Genomic DNA, 19,602 nt, shown 5'->3' with positions numbered 1-19,602 from the left:
TCCAGTGTGACCCTTAGCCATCATTGACATTTAACTGTTCTGTTTGTCACTGTTGTTGTTATGGGAATTCTTGTTGCTGCTGTTTTTGTCTCTCCCTCTACTGCCCGCCGACCCCCCCCCAACCCCACCTTTCTCTTCTCTCCTCTTCTTTTCTGTTCTTCTTCTTGCTCCGGTCCAGTCGCTCCAAATGGCATAACAAAAACATCAAATAACGGCAAATGAAATTTCATGGTACAGGGAAGTTGTAGCCAACACCTTTCCTAAGGGCATTTAGATCAACAATACTATCTGCCCCAATGGCTGGACGGGACAAAAAAAAAAAAAAAAAAAAAAGGAAAGCAGGAAGTGAACAAATGTAACAGTTACTGATTGTAAAAGTGCCAGATGGAGGGGTAGGATTTAATAAGCTTTGCTTCTTCCTACTCCTTTTGGACATGTGGAACTGTGAACTGACTATGTGATGCATTCAATTGTAATCTGATGCATGTTCAAATGAAATAAAACCATTACCATTACCATAACAAGTCACTGTCTATCCAGGGGCTGCACAGAGGAGTATGAGATGAAGACCATGGAACAGAAGCCAGAAGCTGAGCCTGTGGCCGCAGGCTACCGGCCGTCGCCTCGCTCCGGGTGGCGCTGGGACAGCCCGCCCGTGCCTCCGGGACTGCACAGCACCCCCAACCCACAGAGATGGGCCCCCATGTGTCCCCCGCCACCACCTCCGCCACCGCTGCGTTCCCACAAGACTTTGATGCCGGTACCCTACAGGGAGCCTCAGCAGCACTTTAGCTCCAAGAGGTGAGGGAGATACCACAAGTCGCCATGATGGTACAGTAGTATTGACTAATAAAAGTACATGATACGCTCTTAAATATAATGGCTGACATAGTAAGGAGTTTCTTATTCATTATCAGTGGTCTACGCTATTATTCACCTCCTCTCTCTGATGTGTGTCAGGCCGGTCAGCTACCCGGAGAACCACTACAATGTGTCTCCTGCTGGAGGTGACCGTGTGCTGCCCTATAGAAACCCCTCGGCCAGCTTCTCGTCCCCTTCTTCTGGCATGGTGGGCCTCTCCACGATGGGCCCCCCGGGAATCACACCGGGGCCTTTTGTGCGCTACAAACCTTCACCTGACAGGTGGGTGGAAGTACACTTTGCATATGAATGATGTGATCATATTGACGAAAAAGTGTAAAAGTGAAGCATAATCCCCAAGCTCCTGTGGTATGTACAGATATGGACCAGGACAGCGCCCCCTGCTGCCATATGAAGCCCACCTCAGCGTGGACATCATATCCAGTGGCGAGTCGTCCTCGGGCTTCACCAGTCAGGAAAGCACCATGGAGCGCTGCAAAACTGGTACAATGTCCTCATTGTTCATTTTGAACTTTCAACAGGTTGGAGCGTTTAGGAGTCAAATAATATAAAAATATAAAATATAAAAATCTTTTGGTTTTTTGTTAAGCCTTTCAAAAAAAAAAGTACAAGCCTAGCATAATTTTTATTATTTGAAAGTTTTGCTGTTAGTGACAGTAAAAGTATAATAATGATGATAATAATAATTTGGAGATACTGTAGATTCCTGCTGTTTGGTGGGCTTACCGATTAGAATCAGTCTGGGCCGAGGCTCCTCTGGCTCCCTCTGGTGGACAGAGGCAGCTGAATGAACCAGCTTTGAAATGCCTTTAATATAAATAAATATTATATTTAAATATTTTTTTCATTTTTTATTATACTAGTAGCTGCCGTTTGAGTGTTAAGCTGCTGTGTAATGAGTTTAGTGTTCTTTGTGAGATGAAGCCGTGACTCAGACTGCACAATTGTAAGCAAGTCCATCTTATGATGGGCATCAGGGATTTCCGGATTTTGATTTTGTTCTGGAAACCACGAAAAGCAAAAACAAATCTTCTCTCATACAATTTTGTCATACGATGGCAGTAAAACTAGTTTTCCAATTCAGCAAAATTAGACGTCTGGCCAAAAACGTCGGCCGTGTTGAACATCGGTTGGCAGCACGCCATTATGCGGAATGCCCAAAAAAAGGGTTTGGATCCATCATGTGGAGTAACTAACTTTGGTTAATTAATATTATGACCTAAAATAATTGTCTTACTACAACTTTTCACTATATTGACGTGACTATAGTACACGTAATGTCATTGTATGGTCATATCACCTCGTACTTCGGTACGAGGTACATTATTTAAAAAAAAAACAAACTTAAACTCTACTATGGAAAGCAGGAAGTGAACAAATGAAACAGTTACTGATTGTAAAAGTACCAGATGGAGGGGTAGGATTTAATAAGCTTTGCTTCTTCCTACTCCTTTTGGACATGTGGAACTGTGAACTGATTATGTGATGCATTCAATTGTAATCTGATGCATGTTCAAATGAAATAAAACTATTACCATTACTTTTTATGATTAAATTATTCTCTTCTATTTATTTCAGTGTTTTTTCCTTTACAAATATCCAATATAAAGACGTGGACGTGTTTTTTTCCCCCCCTCAGAACCACTCTGGCATATTCCAGCGTTATCGTCTCGGGTGCCAGCTGGTGGAGGAAACCAGAGGAGGCTCAGACAGGATGTCCAAGGAAAAGAGACTCCAAACAGACACTCAAAGGTTTGATTCCACTTGTCCATTACCACTTCATACTGATGCCTCACCTCGTGGATGCGTGCTGTGCCCCCCGCAGGGTGAGACTCAGTACTCCAGCCACTCCAGCAGCAACACCTTGTCCAGCAACGCCTCCAGCAGCCACAGCGACGAGCGCTGGTTTGACGGTGTTTCCGGAGGAGACAGAGGAAACGCGGGTTTCCTGGGCGACCCCCCTGAGGCTGACCCCGATCATCTCAACAAGGGCGGATCCAATGACAGCGGCATTGACGCTCCCACCCACTATAACAGTCACAACAGTCGCAGCCAACCCCACAAGGCCTTGGAGCTCTCTGTGGGAAGGAGCGGCAGTGGTGGTGAAGCGAAGAGACGGGAGTCGTCACCTGTGGTACCAGCCGTCACCAGTCACAACAAAGGGTATCTGACTCGCACGTTCCCGCCTCCTGGCTCCAGCGCTGAGAGAATCGAAGCGTTCAAACCGAGGTAAGTCGCTGGTTCGGCGTCATGTGATTACGAGTCTTCAACAAGCCGTCTTCAACATCGCAAATGTGTTTCTCAGAGCCTACACACCTCAGGGTTATAAGACGCCCACGGCGGAGAAAGCCAGACCTGTCCGCGCCTCAACAGCCACACCCACTTCAGCCCAATTAAGCTCCACCCCTCTGTCCAGCTCCGCCCCCAAGGCCTTCCACGGAAAGAGCAGACAAACCGCCTGGCAGCCTGAAGACATCAGCCCATCCTCTTCCAACACAAACACCATGTCCAGCTCCGACAACGGCAACAGCAAGACGTATGTTCATCATTTATTTCCACTTCCATAACATAAACAATAAGAATAGAAGATTGATGGGCCTTGATATTTCATGTTTTAGTCAGGTGGACATGAATTCAAAGAACGTGTTTGGACAACCTCGACTGCGAGCATCGCTGAGAGACCTGCGCTCTCCGCGGCGAAACTACAAGAGCACCATCGAGGACGACCTGAAGAAACTGATCATCATGGACAACCCCGGAGAGGCTCCACAACGGGATCCTGTGAGCGGCACACACACAGCAGACACACAAAGTTGGACTGCTTCCTGTTTAAGAAGCAAACCACTTTGAATAAATGCCGCCCTCTTCTGGCTGCCACCAAGTAGTGAACTCCAGTCTATTGGTAGAGATGGACAGACGATTAATGATCAAAAATCGATATATCGTGAATGCTGTAATTACAGTATTGCCATGGCTTTTATTTACGTAATCCGCACATTATATAACAACTCATCTTTATATAATATATATTATATAATATATATATAATATATTATATATTAACAAATTACAGGGCTGCATGGCGGACGAGTGGTTAGCGGGCAGACCTCACAGCTAGTAGACCGGGGTTCATTTCTACCCTCGGCCATCTCTGTGGGGAGTTTGCATGTTCTCCCCGTGCATTTGTGGGTTTCCTCCCACATTCCAAAAACATGCTAGGTTAATTGGCGACTCCAAATTGTCCATAGGTATGAATGTGAGTGTGAATGGTTGTTTGTCTATATGTGCCCTGTGATTGGCTGGCCACCAGTCCAGGGTGTACCCCGCCTCTCGCCTGAAGACAGCTGGGATAGGCTCCAGCACCCCCCGCGACCCTTGTGACGATAAGTGGTAGAAAATGAATGAATGAACAAATCAATGAAAAAAAGAGAACCAATGGTGTAATAGCATTAAAGAACAAATTGATAAGTTCATTGTAAACAACAGTACGAAAAAGGGTAACATCCATGAGTCACCCACTCACAGGAGTTAATGAGAACTACATCAGGAGTTTGCCTACAGCCACATCTGCAATCATGTGATTATTATTTAATTTTAATGGCGACGTTGTCTCCCTATAGTCTCCCAGACGCCCGTTGCAGCGCACCTTTTCAGATGAGTCCCTCTGCAGCGGACGCAGGGACGCCAGCTTTGCTAACTCTGAACACCAGTCGGCCCCCATGGACATGCTATTCACGTGCACGCTACCCACACGCAAACACAGCGGCTCCTCCAACCACACGGAGGCCAAGAAGGGTGAGTGTGTTACATGGACCCAAATATTCCAATTCCATTCGGGTTATTTGCTCAAACGGAAAGAATGTAACCTTTGTATACACCTCATTCCGAAAGAAAAGTGCCAATTCAAATGAATATATAATCAGATTCACGGGTGTGGAATATTCCTTTCCCCAATCCGATTGAGGTATCTTGTACCCGCTCAAAAGGAAAGTTGTCAGACTGTTCTTCTTCGTGGTGTTTTTCTTCTTCTGTTGTTTATTGGCGGTTGGCAAGCAGCTTTCGTGTGCATTACCGCCATCTGTGGAACAGAATCTAAACCCTTCTATACGCCATTCACAAGTCCAGTTTTATTAAAAAAGAAAATACATATCTATATAAAACATGTGCTGAGCTTAATTATAAAACATTAGCAAGATTGAACTTTATCTTTTCCTGTTCCCGGGTGCGTTCTTTCAGCGAATGCTGAGATATGAGGAAACACGCAGCTCGAGACGTTCTTTGATTTAAAAAAATGGAGGCGAGCAATCAGCACTGGACTGCTGCGGAAAGTTTGTTTTTGATTTAAACTAAATTTCAAGACTGGAACGAATGAAAAACCGGCAATACGGAGTTATTCCAACAAGTGAAAGAAAAACTCGAGGAAGTTGGTATCACGTGATGTTGATGTTTACGCTTTACTGCGCATGCCCCATTGACTATTCTGGTTGATTATAGCGGCGCATGTAGACACGCGATTGGAATATTCCTTTCCATGTATACCATTGCTTTCGGAAAGGTCATTCGGAAAGAGAAAAACTCCTCATGTAAACGTGGCTAGAGTTTACAGCTTTTGCGGGGCTATAGCCATGACTTGGTTTAATAAAATGGTAATGGTAATTGTTTAATTTCATTTGAACATGCATCAGATTACAATTGAATGCATCACATAATCAGTTCACAGTTCCACATGTCCAAAAGGAGTAGGAAGAAGCAAAGCTTATTAAATCCTACCCCTCCATCTGCTACTTTTACAATCAGTAACTGTTACATTTGTTCACTTCCTGCTTTCCTAATATAGTTTTAATTTTTTGTCACGTACCGAAGTACGAGGTGATATGACCATCCAATGACATAATGGGTACCATAGTAAGTGTCAATATAGTGATATATATAGCACATCATGACTGGTTCAAGACTCTTCATCCTTGTATTTAGCAAACATCAACTGCTTGTATTGTTTCTTGAATTGGCTCATCGTTGTGCATTGTTTGAGTTCCTTACTCAATCCATTCCATAGTTTGATTCCACATACTGAAATGCTATGACTTTTTAACGTAGTCCTAGCATATAAGTGTTAGAAGAAGGTATAGACCCTTCTGTTGTATTCTATTCTATTCTATTCAAACAATGAAACTCAAATAACGGGAAACACTGCCATTCTGTGAATGAGTATTGTACTCACAGCCCCCCCCCCCTCTTTTCCCCCGACCCACTTTGTTTCAGTGCCACTGTCTGCATCCGAGCTGTCCCTTACAGAGGTACGAGACAAAGTCCCCCCGCTGAGGAGGCTTGATCCCGGGCTCATGCCCCTCCCCGACACTGCCTGCGGACTGGAGTGGTCCAGCCTGGTCAACGTTGCCAAAGTCTACGAAGGTGACCCCTTCATATATAGACTCCTCATGCCTTCTACGCTAGTCCATCTCAGCGAACCTCGTTGTCCAATCACTCATGTCCTTTCTATAGCACAGAGAGCCGTGTCGCTTTTCTCGTTGACCGAGACGCAAGGAAGCAGTGTGGACATGAGGCCAGCCGTCAGCCCCGTGCAGTTCCCCACTCCGAAGACGCCGAGAACCACACCCACCTTCAGCAGGTGGTGTTGCCGTAGAGCAAGGCTTTTCTGGCTATTCAACTAAATTCCTAAAGCTAAATTGGGATGGGAAGCACAGGTTGCAGAACTGGTGGTACTTGTAAAGCAAATATCTTTTTAAGGTGTTGCTCGGAGCATATAGTCAAAGATCGTCTAGGTAAACAGGAGCATTGCTTCTGCTGATGATTTAAAAAAAATTCTCTTTTGTGTGTGTAAAGTAACCTTTTGGACCTAGGGGCCAGTTTGATATCATCTATTGGCCGGAGTTGGATGTGATGACAAATGAAAGCTCTCTCTGTTTGACTCTTAATATGACTTTTTGTCGCTTGTGCCTTCAGTGACGAGGTGTCCGGCGATCTGTCGGGACGTCTCTACCATCTTGAGGTGATGTTGAAACAGCTCAGCACTGACCTGGACCGGGTGAGTTCAATCTTGCTAATATTTTATAATTAAGAAGAATTATTTTCTTTTTTAATAAAACTGGACTTGTGAATGGCGTATAGAAGGGTTTAGATTCTGTTCCACAGATGGCGGTAATGCACACGAAAGCTGCTTGCCAACCGCCAATAAACAACAGAAGAAGAAAAACACCACGAAGAAGAATGCACCCTGACAACTTTCCGATTGAGCGGGTACAAGATACCTCAATCGGATTGGGGAAAGGAATATTCTACCCCTCTGAATCCGATTATATATTCATTCCGATTGGCACCTTTCTTTCGGAATGGTTAGATTCTTTCCGTTTGGGCAAATGACCCGAATGGAATTTGAATATTTGGGTCCATGTAAACGTGGCTATTGTAATCGCATGTAAAGCATAAGTGAGCCTGTATCCACGTTAATATAATAAACATTATTCTGCTCAATACCGGCATGCAAACAGACATTGAGAACATTCCGATATTTCTCAACACTGTATTTTTTGCTCTTTGTGTCCAGGAAAAGCAGGACAAGGTGGTGCTGTTGGCCGAGATGGCGAACCTGCGACAGAACAACCAGCGGCTGCAAGAGGAAAGCGTGACGGCCAGCGAGCAGCTCCGCAAGTTCAATCGACTTTTCAGCAAGCTCAACAAGGCTGAGGACGAGCCCGACGCGCACCCGCCGGCGGCGCACCATGCTCAGCCCAAACGGGAGTGAGTGCACGTGACCTCACACTGACTCACTCCGCTTCCACTGGACTGCCTTAAACTGGAAAACATTTCACTCCAGCCCCGCCCTGAGCCTCTTTTTTTATTTTTCTAAAGTATTCTATAAAGAGATATATTGAAATATATTACTATGCTAGAGGAGGACGAGGATCACCTGGAGAGGCCTAACACTGTTCCTGCAAGTCAATCAGCCAAAAAAAACTGCATCTCCCCAAATGCACTAGTAAGTAACAGAAGCGCTACAGTCTTAATTACTGTACAGCGACGCCTGTGAGCTACATTCTCACATATCATTATCTTGTTCTGAAACTCTTGTACTAAAGGTGTGTGTGTGTGTGTTTGTGTGTGTGAGTGCGTGCGTGCGTTTATAATATGGCATGAGAAGGCGCCCGAACGATCGACTCAGTGACGAACAAAGTAGTTTACAATGGAATGAAACTTCACACATCTTACCGTTTACATGGATGAACTTTCACCCAAAGATGCATTCAGTGACCTACTTTAATACTGGAGAAAAGAGTTCTTCATATTATTTTGGTAGTAGTCAGTGAAGTCATCGGAAGTACTCCCACACAGAGTGGTTCAAAGTACGCGGTAAACAGTCACCATCTCTTTTAAAGCCGACTGTAAGTTTTTTATTTGCTGTTTTATGCTAATCTTGGCGCTCTAAAATAGCTACATTCGCCATATTAGCTGTTAAATAAATATCTGATAATGTCTCCAAGGAAAATTTGAGTGCGTGGTAAGTTTTAGAGAATGATTTTTATCATTATTTTGAACGCAGTACATACTAGCTTTAGTCCTTCCTTAAAAGGCCAACAAAAGAGTCTATTTCAGCTATTGTGCAGTACACATTGTTTAAATGTACTTAATTGCAAAATATTTTAATAATGTGGTGCAATATTATTCCATGCCAGTAGGTGGCAATGGGGCGATATTGGTCTTAATTGAGTCGAAGACAATATGCGCATGCGCGTGGGAATTGGCAGGTAAAAACAAGACAACAAATATCGATATAGAAATGTTTAAAAATAATACAAATATACACTGACTAACAAATTCTGGATAAAATCCTAACCGGATATCAGCTTTTTAAGTGAGTATAAAACAAACTCAGAGATGACTGTCATAAAATGTGTGTTTGGCTACGGGATGTGTCATTAGCATAGCATTTTTGCTAGGTGTGTTTAAAATATTAAATACACATTGTTCATTATCCAGAAAGCGCATATATTTTAACTATAACTATTTTAAACTAACTTACTGTACGTGTAGAGATGATTGGCCTGCTCTGTGAAAAAAAAACAAACCTCAAGGCTATTTATATACTGTGCTGGCATTATGATGTATTTTTCATACAATGACTGTATGAATGTTTTTGGATGCTGGTACTGAATGGAAGGTACTTTTCAGCAATGTTTTCAAGAATTGAGATAATTCCGATAAAACTGTACCCTGGTGCATGTTCTCTGCTGGGATGACTGGAGTTTTTTTTAAAGACTTAACTTGACTCAGGTTCCTCATGATGCTGGACCTAACATCAGAGGTGAAGCGGTATGAGGTACTGTTCTTTCTACCATTGTGGCTAACCCTTTAATAGTCAACCATTCGAACTTTGAGGACTCTTCCCAAAATGTTTTACCTTTTTGTTATGCTGAAAGAAGCATTTTAATGTGACTGAGCAGGACAGTATTCCATGACCCAAAGTGACACTCCTTTACAGAGCCCCAATAGGTGTTGCTGGCATGTTCTGTCTGCAAATCATTTGTTCTGCTCATGTAAAAAAAAAAGCTTTTTACTTTCTGTATAATGAAGCTATTTATAGCAAACACGATCTATGAACAAATCAGTAACTGTAAAAATCCTTGTCTTTGTAGATGTTCGAATGTTTTGATAATTTATTTTTGTTGTCACTGCTGCAGAAAATAGCAAGGATGAGGAGGGTACAGTTTGTCTACATTTTTCCTCTTCTGGTTGCTCTGGGCTGTAATAAGTGTACATGTAAGTGTAAATTGTTTTCATTTTATAAAATAAAAATATTCATTTTTTTGCAGGTTGAACCTATTGTACTTGCATTGCATCTTCAGACAGTATATAGAAATTTTATTATGGCCATTCAATAATAAGTGACATTTTAAGAGTATTAACAATTAACTCTTCACAGTGAAGAATAGAAGCTAGTGTTAACGACAGGGAGTGTTCAAGAACCGCACATGAGGCACTCGTCTCTGTTCTCCAAGGAACACACCATGGCAGCAGTGTTGCGCTCCTTGACCTCCTGCTCGGAGGCTTTCTCCGACTGCGCGTCCTTCAGCTTCTCCTTGTTTAGCGTGAACTGGATGGGGTTGGCAGCAGGTTTGGTGCGCAGGTAGTACATGCCAGTCTTCAGGCCCTAAAAGCGGGAAGGCCCACATGCGGTTATTTCATGCTCTGGACAGCAAAACAAAGAACGCATGTTCGGACTCACTTGTTTCCAGCCGTAGAAGTGCATGCTGGTCAGTTTGCCGTAGTTGGGCTCGGCTATGTGGATGTTCAGGGACTGACTCTGGTCAATAAAGGCCCCTCTGTCTGCAGCCATCTTGATAACCGTCTTTTGGGAGATCTCCCACACAGTTTTGTAAAGTTCTTTCAGGTCATCTGGGATCTCAGGGATGTTCTGTGGAACGTGCAATACAAATTATGAATCAACATCTCAGAACCACATTTAAATATTGATACTCCACTTTGAGGTCAACTATGAATCCACTGACCTGGATTGATCCATTGTGAGCAATGAGCTGGTTTTTCATGTCTTCATTCCAGAGTCCTCTCTCGGTGAGATCTTTGAGCAGGTGAGGGTTAACGATCTGGAACTCTCCAGAGAGGACCCTGCGAGTGTAGATGTTGCTAGTGTAAGGCTCAATGGACTCATTGTTACCCAAGATTTGGGCGGTGGAGGCCGTCGGCATGGGCGCCAGCAGCAAGCTGTTCCTCACGCCATGTTTGGCGATCTTCTCCTTGAGTGTCTTCCAGTCCCACAGGTCGGTGGGGGTCTTGTCCCACATGTCATACTGGAGCACGCCCTTGCTGACGGGCGAGCCGGGGTACGTCTCGTAGGCGCCGTGCTCGGCAGCAAGCTCGCAGCTGGCTTCCAGGGCTGCGTAGTAGATGGTCTCAAAAATCTGACTGTTGAGTAGCTGAGCCGCTGGGCTTTCAAAGGGATGGCGCATGAGGATGAAAGCGTCCGCCAATCCTTGGACGCCGATCCCGATGGGCCTGTGACGCAGGTTGGACCTCTCGGCTTCAGGAACGGGGTAGTAGTTGATGTCGATGATCTTGTTCAGGTTCTTCACGATGACTTTGGTGACGGACGCCAGCTTTTTGAAGTCGTACGTGCGCTCTGGAGTGACGTACATGTTGAGGGCGATGGAGGCCAGGTTGCAGACGGCCACTTCGTCCTGGCTGGTGTACTCTACGATCTCCGTGCAAAGGTTACTGCATTTGATGGTGCCCAGGTTCTGCTGGTTGCTCTTCTTGTTGCAAGCGTCTTTGTACAGCATGTATGGAGTTCCCGTTTCTGTCTGCGACTCGATAATGGCGTACCACAACTGCTGAGCCTTGACCACACGCTTTACTCTACCTTGCTTCTCGTATTTGGTGTAGAGCGCCTCAAATTCATCACCCCAGCACTCGTCCAGGCCGGGACACTCACTGGGACACATGAGGGACCAATCTTGGTTGCTCTCCACTCTCTTCATGAAGAGGTCTGGGATCCAGAGGGCATAAAAAAGGTCTCTGGCTCTTTGTTCCTCCTTGCCCGTGTTCTTCTTCAGCTCCAGGAAATCAAAGACATCAAAGTGCCATGGCTCCAGATACATGGCAAAGGCTCCGGGTCTCTTGTTGCCGCCCTGGTCCACGTAGCGCGCTGTGTTGTTGTAGACTCTCAACATGGGGACCAAGCCGTTGGAGTTACCATTTGTGCCGGCGATGTAGCTCCCCGTGGAGCGGATGCAGCTGACTGCTACGCCGATGCCACCTGCCGACTTGGAGATCAGGGCGCACTGCTTGAGGGTGTCGTAGATGCCCTCGATGCTGTCGTCCTGCATGGCCAACAGGAAGCAGCTGGACAGTTGAGGCCTGTTGGTGCCGGCGTTGAACAATGTGGGCGAGGCGTGTGTGAACCACTTCTCGGAGAGCAGGTTGTACGTCTCGATGGCGGCGTCGATGTCCATGCGGTGGATGCCGACAGCCACCCTCATGAGCATGTGCTGCGGTCTCTCTGCTACCTTGCCGTTTATCTTCAGCAAGTAGGAGCGTTCCAGTGTCTTGAAGCCGAAGAAGTTGTAGGAGAAGTCGCGGTCATAGATGATGGCCGAATTGAGGCGGTCTTTGTTTTCCAGGACCATGTCCAGAGTTTCCTTGGAGATCATGGGCGAGTGACGCATATTAAGAGGATTGACGTAGTTGTAGAGATCCTCCATCACCTCGCTGAACACTTTCTTGGTCTCCTTGTGGAGGTTTGACACAGCGATGCGAGCGGCGAGAATGGCGTAGTCGGGGTGCTTGGTGGTGAGCGTCGCTGCGATCTCTGCCGCCAGCGTGTCCAGCTCTACCGTGGTGACGCCGCTGTACAAACCCTGGATCACCTTCATGGTGATTTGAGCCGGGTCTACGAAGTCAGCGTTGAGGCCATAGCAAAGCTTTTGGATGCGGGAGGTAATCTTGTCGAACATGACGCGCTCCTGTCGCCCATCTGGGGGAGGGGTGGGGTAAATAATGGACAATATTTACAACTGGATATTTAAACAAAAGAGTTAGATTATATATACAAACCACAAGATTAAATGAACTAATCTCAGTATGACGCAATGACCCGGTTATACTAATAATGGCGGAATTCCTAACACAGCTCACGTATTGCCTCTTGTTAATGTTGTTCCTAATGTTGTGAAACTTTTAAGGCGCTTCCTGTTGGAACCTCTTTGTTTTGTTAAGACACTATTAAGACACGGGAAATTGGAAAATGGCCATTTCTAGTGTTTGTTTTCACAATATTTAATAGTACTCAAATACATATTTACACAATCGCATTACATTAAAGTTTAGAGAGTATAACATTTTTATACACATGCTGACTATCATTACACGCTAATTAGAATTACACGACAAATTGATGGAATCAGAAACTTCAAATAATAATAAACAGTCAGGTTCTCCTTTGTCCAAGTTGGTCGTGAATGTCTCTGGGCCAACGATTTGGCGCCAACTATGACAAAGACTTCAATCCGGAAGCAGTAAAGTAAACCTAATGATCGCAAATGACACATACTGTCAAGAAATAGTCTTTAATACACTTTTACAAGCAAAGATGCTAGTCAGTGTTACTCAATTAAGATAGAAACTGATATCAGCTGTGTATCATGCGCAGGATATCCGACTATGCAAAGCTGCTAGCAAACATCACGGATAGCTTGCGGGTAGGGAGTCGAACTTTTCATTTAATCATCAAAAACTGTTTAATAGCCCAGTCATAACTATCAACAAGTTGTAATACAAGTGTATTGGTTTTGTAAATGACCATTAATGATTGTAGGCTGCCAAATAAGCGTATGCCCTTCAAGAACAGCTGTTACTTACCTCTCTTAATCACATGCATCCTGGGACCGTGTGAGTAGTTTCACCTCCCAAAAGAAAAAACTCTTCACGACGTCAAAATGTGCAGTTCGGACGAAAAGCTCGCCAACACGCAAACGACGACGCGCCAAGTGTACCCCCGAAAGCCCGCTAACGTCGCATTTGTACGTAAGGCGGAACCAGTACAACGTTGCAAAATAGGCGCTTTGACCAATCAGCATAAAGTAAAGGCGGGTCTTCAGTGCAACGGCCAATCAAAGCAATTCAGAATCTCTTCCTATTCCGGTGACTTTCCCGGACGAAATTATGGCGGGACTCAAAAGAAGTAGGTCAAATAACACAATGATTACTGAACATAGGTGAAAGGACACATCAAATGAAGATGTTGTTATTATTTAAGAAGCCAAGTGTGGATTAATTAAATATGAGTGAAGGTGTGGAGAATCAAGGAGTTATATTTATCCTGGGGAAGGAGGTATATGTTTTTGTGTGGCATTTGTGAGTCTGTGAATGCAGCCAAGACACTACCGAAAGGGGGCAGTAATGCACCAAAGAGATTGATGCCAACCGCCGTAACACCAAAGAAGAGGAACCCAACTGCAAACCCCGGAAGTTACTATTTTGTGGTTGCTCGCCAACGCAGAAAATAAGTTTAGTTGTTTATTTTATTTATTTTTATTGATGGTTTTACCATTTATTATTTCCTTTAAATGTATAATGCCCAACAGTAGTTCATCACGGTAGGAAAGTGTTGCTACTCGCTAAAACCTTTAAACATACTGTAGAGGGTGGGATATTTCCACTTGAATGTAGCCTAGAATAAACTTCCCTTAACGGCCACGAAGTGATCTCCCGCCTCCGAAAAGGTGTTTTAGATTGTCAGATTGATGCACTGAAGCAAGACTACAAGCCATGTAGCTTGTTTCTGCTGGTTTGGATACGTTTCCCGCCTCCGGCGTTACTTCCCCTCCTACAAAGGACACGTAGTTGTTCGCTCATAAGAGACTGCGAACATGAGCAAATCCAACCGTCGGTCCAAACCCCCGCAGAAGGGCAGCGGCTGTGACCGGCTGATGTGGCGTCGTGTACGGGTACTGCTGCTGTGTCTACTCGGTGTGCTGCTGCTTACGCTGGGAGTCGGAGTCTACCACCTGTCCAACGATAGCACCACCACTGGGAATGTTAACCGCATTCAGGTTGCAGATCTGACCAAGGACCGGGTAAGAAGAATATAAATATGAATTGATTTATTCATTACTTTGTTATACTATCTAATAGAACGTGGGAGAAACCCCACACACTCATGGGGAGAACATGCAAACTCCACACAGAGATGGCCGAGGGTGGAATTGAACCCTGGTCTCCTAGCTGTGAGGTCTGCGCGCTAACCACTCGGCCGCCCTGATCCTGTGTTGCTCTAATAATTTATTTATGTGTATATTACTATGTTTAAAGTGTGTCTCATATTTATTTATACTAACTATAACTTTTTGTCCCGTCTTAAGTTGTTGCACAAACACACCAAGTTCTCCCCTTCTCAAATTCACCACCTGGCATCCCAAGTAGACGGGAATCGTCTGTGGGAGACGCACCTGAAGCCCATCCTGATCGAGAGGCTTCCTGGGACGCAAGGCAGCCTGGTTGTGCAGCAGGTACACCTCATTGCTAACATAGTCTCCATTGTGCATGTTTAACCGTCACATTTCTTTCAGCACATCACATCCACATTGTCCTCCCTGTCCGCCGGCTGGGACATTCACCTGGACTCCTTCCAGTCCTCGACTCCTCGTGGAGAGGTCACGTTCACAAACATCGTCGCCACCCTGGAACCTTCAGCTCCACGTAGGCTTCTGCTAACGTGCCATTATGACTCCAAGGCGCTACCTCCGGACAGACACGCCCCAGAGAGGGTTTTTCTTGGGGCTAGCGACTCGGCAGTGCCTTGTGCTATGATCCTGGAGCTGGCCACCTCTCTGGATAATCGGCTTAGGTCCTTCAAACAACAGGTCAGTATAAGCTTGGTCACATGTTTTTAAGTATTTTTGGTTATTTGTATTGGTTAGGCTTCACACTTCTGTAGCACTTCCTGTTTGGATGTTGCAGTGTTACACGCCACTAGTTGAGGATGCAATCCTAGATGGTTGTTCATTGATTTCTAGGGTGACAAATCATGTTGTTAATACAAATATCTCACCGTCTTATCTTGTACAGAAGCTTCCATTATCTCTCCAGCTTGTGTTCTTTGATGGGGAAGAGTCCTTTGAGGAATGGACCGCCACCGACTCGCTGTACGGCTCCCGTCACATGGCTGAGCGCATGGCCCGCACGCCTCACCCTGCCGGCTCCACACACACCACCATGCTAGAAGCTGTGGTGAGGAGGACTGTTTGTGTGTGTGTTTACTTCACACAACTACTACACACCCTTGTTTTTCATTGATGAGGCCACATTGTCTCGCCCCTCTAGGATCTGTTTGTGCTGCTAGACCTTCTCGGTGCTCCCGATCCACTGATTGTAAACCACTTTGACAACACAGCACGATGGTTTGACCGTCTGATTGCTGCAGGTAGGCGTGTAGAGATGAGCAAAACAAACACGCATACACGTGTCAGTATGCCGAGGCGGGCAAAATGATCAAGTTCGGTTTTATTCATCGTTCGCTTATATGATTTAAAGTCAGTATACTGTAATTAATTACTCATTTTACAGAGAAGCGCCTTCATCGTCAAGGCCTGCTGGTGTCGCACCCTTCCGAGCAGACCTACTTTAGGAAGGACTTGTTCTTTGGACCAGTCCAGGATGACCACATACCCTTCCTCCATCGAGGTGACTGCATACGATGCACATATTTTCATATAGAAGATCATGCATATTATTGTGTTATTAACAATGCATTAGATACCACTTCATCATGAAAGCTTCTGCAACACATTATGGTAATGGTATTATTTCATCTGAACATGCATCAGATGCATCCATGCATCCTACCCCTCCATCTGGTACTTTTACAATCAGTAACTGTTACATTTGTTCACTTCCTGCTTTCCTAATATGTTTTTTTTGTGTGTGTCACGTATCGAAGTACGAGGTGATATGACCATCCAATGACATAATGGGTACCATAGTAAGTGTCCATATAGTGATATATATAGCACATCATGACTGGTTCAAGACTCTTCATCCTTGTATTTAGCAAACATCAACTGCTTGTATTGTTTCTTGAATTGGCTCATCGTTGTGCATTGTTTGAGTTCCTTACTCAATCCATTCCATAGTTTGATTCCACATCCTGAAATGCTATGGCTTTTTAACGTAGTCCTAGCATATAAGTGTTTCAAATGTAGTTCTTCCCTGAGATCATATTTCTCCTCTCTTGTAGAGAAGTATTGGATGACATTTTTAGCTAATTGGTTATTTTTAGCCTTATGCATTATTTTAGCTGTTTGAAGATGAACTATATCAGCAAGTTAAAGTATTTGTGATTTTAGAAATAAGGAGTTAGTACAGTGGTGGGCAAACTACGGCCCGGGGGCAACATCCGGCCCGCCAAGTGTTTGAATACGGCCCGCCCAATCTTTCCAAAGTATTTCATTTAAACTCAACATACAACCTGGCATCATGGCCTGAGCCAACCTTTTGATGGTTTTATCAATTTCGTTTTTTGACATGGTCTGTTGTTGTGTTCCTGAAAGTGCTGAAGTGTGTTCCTGAAGTGCTCCTGAAAAAAGGGACACAAGCACATAATAATAATAATAATAATAATTATTATTATTATTAGATTATTAGATTATTATAATTATTATTAGAACTATTATGATCATTATAATTATTATATTAATGCTAATTATTATATTAATTATATATAATATTATTGTTATATTTGCATATTTTACATAATAATAATATAATAATTTAATAATTATTATTTTAATTTTATTGTAATTATTATAATATTTTATTATTTTTTAAATATTTAAATAAAAAAATAAAATAATAAATAATAATAGCAGATTGCATGACAATTTTACAGATACAATAATACCAGATGGACTGTTACGTGTAAAATATATAGTCTGCCGCCCCCCCCCCCCCCCCCCGGTAAATTTTGTCATATCAATGCGGCCCGCGAGTCAAAAAGTTTGCCCACCCCTGAGTTAGTATGTTTTCTGTAGGCGGCATTATGAATTATCCTTACTGACCTTTTTTTGCAGTACATTTAGCGAGTGAAGATTGCTGTTATAGTTATTAGCCCATATTTCCACACAATAAGTAAGATATGGTAGAACCAGAGAGCAAAGAGTGTGGATTGATCCAGAACAAATTTTGCTTTGTTCAATATTGAAATATTTCTGTCCACCTTATGTTGTATATTTGTAATATGAGGCTTCCAGCTCATATTTTCATCTATTGTGATCCCCAGAAATTTATTTTCCTTTCAATGTCTACACCGTCTATTTGTATTTGCTGGTATTATTGACGACATGCTGACAAACACAACTCAATGTGCACTCAGACGGTAGGCGGGGCTTGCGCCCACGTCCGACCGGTAGGAGGCCTTGGGGAAGACCGGGGACACATTAGAGAGACGTTGTCTCTCAACTGAGCCAGGACTTAGTAGCTTTTATGCTAACAAGCTGTGTTTGCACTTTCCTAACTCGTTCCACATTCAGGTGTGCCCGTGCTCCACGTCATCGCCACTCCCTTCCCAAAGTTCTGGCATACGCTGGACGACACGGCGGAGAACATCCATCGTCCTACTGTGGAGAACCTGACCAGGATCATGGCGGTGTTTTTGGCTGAATACCTTGGCTTGTGAAGAAGAAGAAGAAAAAAAGAAAAACCTTGACGTATGACTTCTGATGAGTTTCTCATCAACCTCTTAAAAGTACGGTACGCTGTCACTGGTGGAGCGAGATGAAGCCTCAACGGACCAGCAAAGAAACTTGACCAAAGACTCGATGACCTGCAAGACTGCCATGTCAGCATTTAAGGTCAAGTATTATCTTCAGTTGAGCCCATAAATTACATTCATTGCTGTGAAGCATTCTATTAATACTAATTAATACCTGATTTGTTCATGGGACAAATGTTCTTGAGATGTTGAGACTATTGTATGCCTACTAAAAGTCCAAAACACTGAAAAGCTGATATTACGAAAACTTCTAGAAGATGTAGGAACATTATCCTGCACCGAGCCTAACTGTGAAAGTCTTTTGGTGGGCATCACAGCACATTTGTTACATTTAAATTATTCTTATACTATACTGTATATATGTTTACAGTCATGTCTGAGCCATCCAGCAGTGCCTAATGAGTAACGTCACTGTCAATTTCGTGATTGTGAAGAAATTGGGGATCAACGCATGTTGCAACGTGTGATTGTTTTGGCTCCAAAGATATATAATGTAGCATATTTTGCACAGCAAGACCAACAGTGAAAGGTAAGCTCTATAACAGAAGAGTTGCTCATTTTGTCAATGAAAAGGCAGAGCGTTTGGCCACTAACCTACCATTTTTGCAGTATGTCTTTAAAAACAACACAATACCGCTGTTTAGATCCCAACTATTTTAGCTACGGTAAGTTTTTCAACTTCCTAAATGTCTTTTGAGAATCAGAGCAACTGGACTTGGATACCAATGAGGTGAAACATCTTCCAATCAGTTGCTCTGATTCAACAGTACGAAAATAAATGCAAATACGATGCAAATGTAACTTTTTGTAATAGGAAGACCATTTCTGCTGTCGACCACAACTCGCCTGGGTCAATAGATCGATTGAATTGGGGATGAACGCCTCAAAGACTTGTCGTACTGTACCTGGAAGTCAGCATTGTGGGTGGAATTCCCCCATGCAACACAACATGAGGTGGAGCACACTCTTCTGCAACAGGTATTTAGCTAGCTGTGTTTTGGATAGACGGCACTAAGTTCACATTGATATTATATCCCAAATAACAGCAAAAGGACAAAGATGTACACCGTAGGTCATATAAATGTACTTTATTACATCACCATGTAATATAAAAAATAGAAGGCATTTAATACAATAAAACAAAAGCACAAGTGATCCCTTTTCAACACTATGAAATAGTAAATGACAATACATTATCTTTGGTAAAAATCCGGGTTTTTTTTTGTGTTTTACTTGTGTAAAAAAAATCCCAGCTGACAAATAAATGTGCATTAGCCCACACAGGCCATAATATCAGCATCATTTTGGTAAGAAATGGCTCATAACACCAGACAAACTTGCATATTTATCATAGAAAGTCATAGTTCCCTTTATCCCCTGGTTTTTAAATACTCAGTTCAGTTATTTTAATACATGATTTG

At 43.6% G+C, this 19,602-nt stretch overlaps 3 protein-coding genes across 4 annotated transcripts in view; 2 read left to right on the top strand and 1 right to left on the bottom strand.

The window, feature by feature from the left end:
* Nucleotides 1-9,716, top strand: part of sipa1l3 (signal-induced proliferation-associated 1 like 3) — a 67,101-nt gene extending 57,385 nt beyond the window's left edge. The window contains exons 12-23 of one of the 2 annotated variants that reach the window (XM_078792899.1): nt 541-801; nt 961-1,143; nt 1,241-1,365; nt 2,522-2,634; nt 2,708-3,111; nt 3,188-3,418; nt 3,501-3,663; nt 4,503-4,677; nt 6,145-6,294; nt 6,385-6,511; nt 6,847-6,928; nt 7,448-9,716. In XM_078792899.1, the coding sequence (XP_078649025.1) occupies nt 541-801; nt 961-1,143; nt 1,241-1,365; nt 2,522-2,634; nt 2,708-3,111; nt 3,188-3,418; nt 3,501-3,663; nt 4,503-4,677; nt 6,145-6,294; nt 6,385-6,511; nt 6,847-6,928; nt 7,448-7,645 (2,212 nt within the window). In that variant the 3' untranslated portion in view covers nt 7,646-9,716. Of the gene's footprint in view, nt 1-540; nt 802-960; nt 1,144-1,240; nt 1,366-2,521; nt 2,635-2,707; nt 3,112-3,187; nt 3,419-3,500; nt 3,664-4,502; nt 4,678-6,144; nt 6,512-6,846; nt 6,929-7,447 lie in introns of both variants that reach the window. The other variant, XM_078792898.1, reaches the window with a different exon arrangement.
* LOC131134247 (ribonucleoside-diphosphate reductase large subunit) lies at nt 9,158-13,444 on the bottom strand. Its single transcript, XM_058079312.2, has 4 exons — nt 13,273-13,444; nt 10,407-12,388; nt 10,124-10,312; nt 9,158-10,048 (listed from the first exon to the last, which is right to left on the bottom strand). The coding sequence occupies exons 1-4, from the start codon at nt 13,289-13,291 to the stop codon at nt 9,857-9,859; spliced, it is 2,382 nt and encodes a 793-aa protein (XP_057935295.2). The 5' UTR covers nt 13,292-13,444; the 3' UTR covers nt 9,158-9,856.
* An 825-nt stretch (nt 13,445-14,269) lies between these two features.
* Nucleotides 14,270-19,054, top strand: qpctla (glutaminyl-peptide cyclotransferase-like a). The gene is made up of 7 exons (XM_058080804.2): nt 14,270-14,489; nt 14,775-14,921; nt 14,982-15,275; nt 15,481-15,642; nt 15,736-15,835; nt 15,979-16,095; nt 17,940-19,054. The coding sequence occupies exons 1-7, from the start codon at nt 14,283-14,285 to the stop codon at nt 18,083-18,085; spliced, it is 1,173 nt and encodes a 390-aa protein (XP_057936787.2). The 5' UTR covers nt 14,270-14,282; the 3' UTR covers nt 18,086-19,054.
* The last annotated feature ends 548 nt before the right edge of the window (nt 19,055-19,602 follow it).

The sequence above is a fragment of the Doryrhamphus excisus genome, linkage group LG8 (genome assembly GCF_037039965.1).
Source record: "Doryrhamphus excisus strain RoL-2023G ecotype Guam linkage group LG8, RoL_Dexc_Guam_v1.1, whole genome shotgun sequence".
Classification (NCBI taxonomy): Eukaryota; Metazoa; Chordata; class Actinopteri; order Syngnathiformes; family Syngnathidae; genus Doryrhamphus; species Doryrhamphus excisus.
Note: the sequence above shows the minus strand (reverse complement) of the source record. Positions and strands in the feature narration are given on the sequence as shown.

Excerpts from the sequence above, each read along its gene's own strand:
- LOC131134247 (XM_058079312.2), bottom strand. Across the intron at positions 10,313-10,406 it reads CTCACAATGGATCAATCCAG|AACATCCCTGAGATCCCAGA; the intron begins GTCAGTGGATTC and ends CACGTTCCACAG. Across the intron at positions 10,049-10,123 it reads ACTTCTACGGCTGGAAACAA|GGCCTGAAGACTGGCATGTA; the intron begins GTGAGTCCGAAC and ends TCCCGCTTTTAG.
- qpctla (XM_058080804.2), top strand. The coding sequence starts at position 14,283 with ATGAGCAAATCCAACCGTCGGTCCAAACCCCCGCAGAAGGGCAGCGGC. Across the intron at positions 15,643-15,735 it reads CCACCATGCTAGAAGCTGTG|GATCTGTTTGTGCTGCTAGA; the intron begins GTGAGGAGGACT and ends TCGCCCCTCTAG. Across the intron at positions 16,096-17,939 it reads CATACCCTTCCTCCATCGAG|GTGTGCCCGTGCTCCACGTC; the intron begins GTGACTGCATAC and ends TTCCACATTCAG.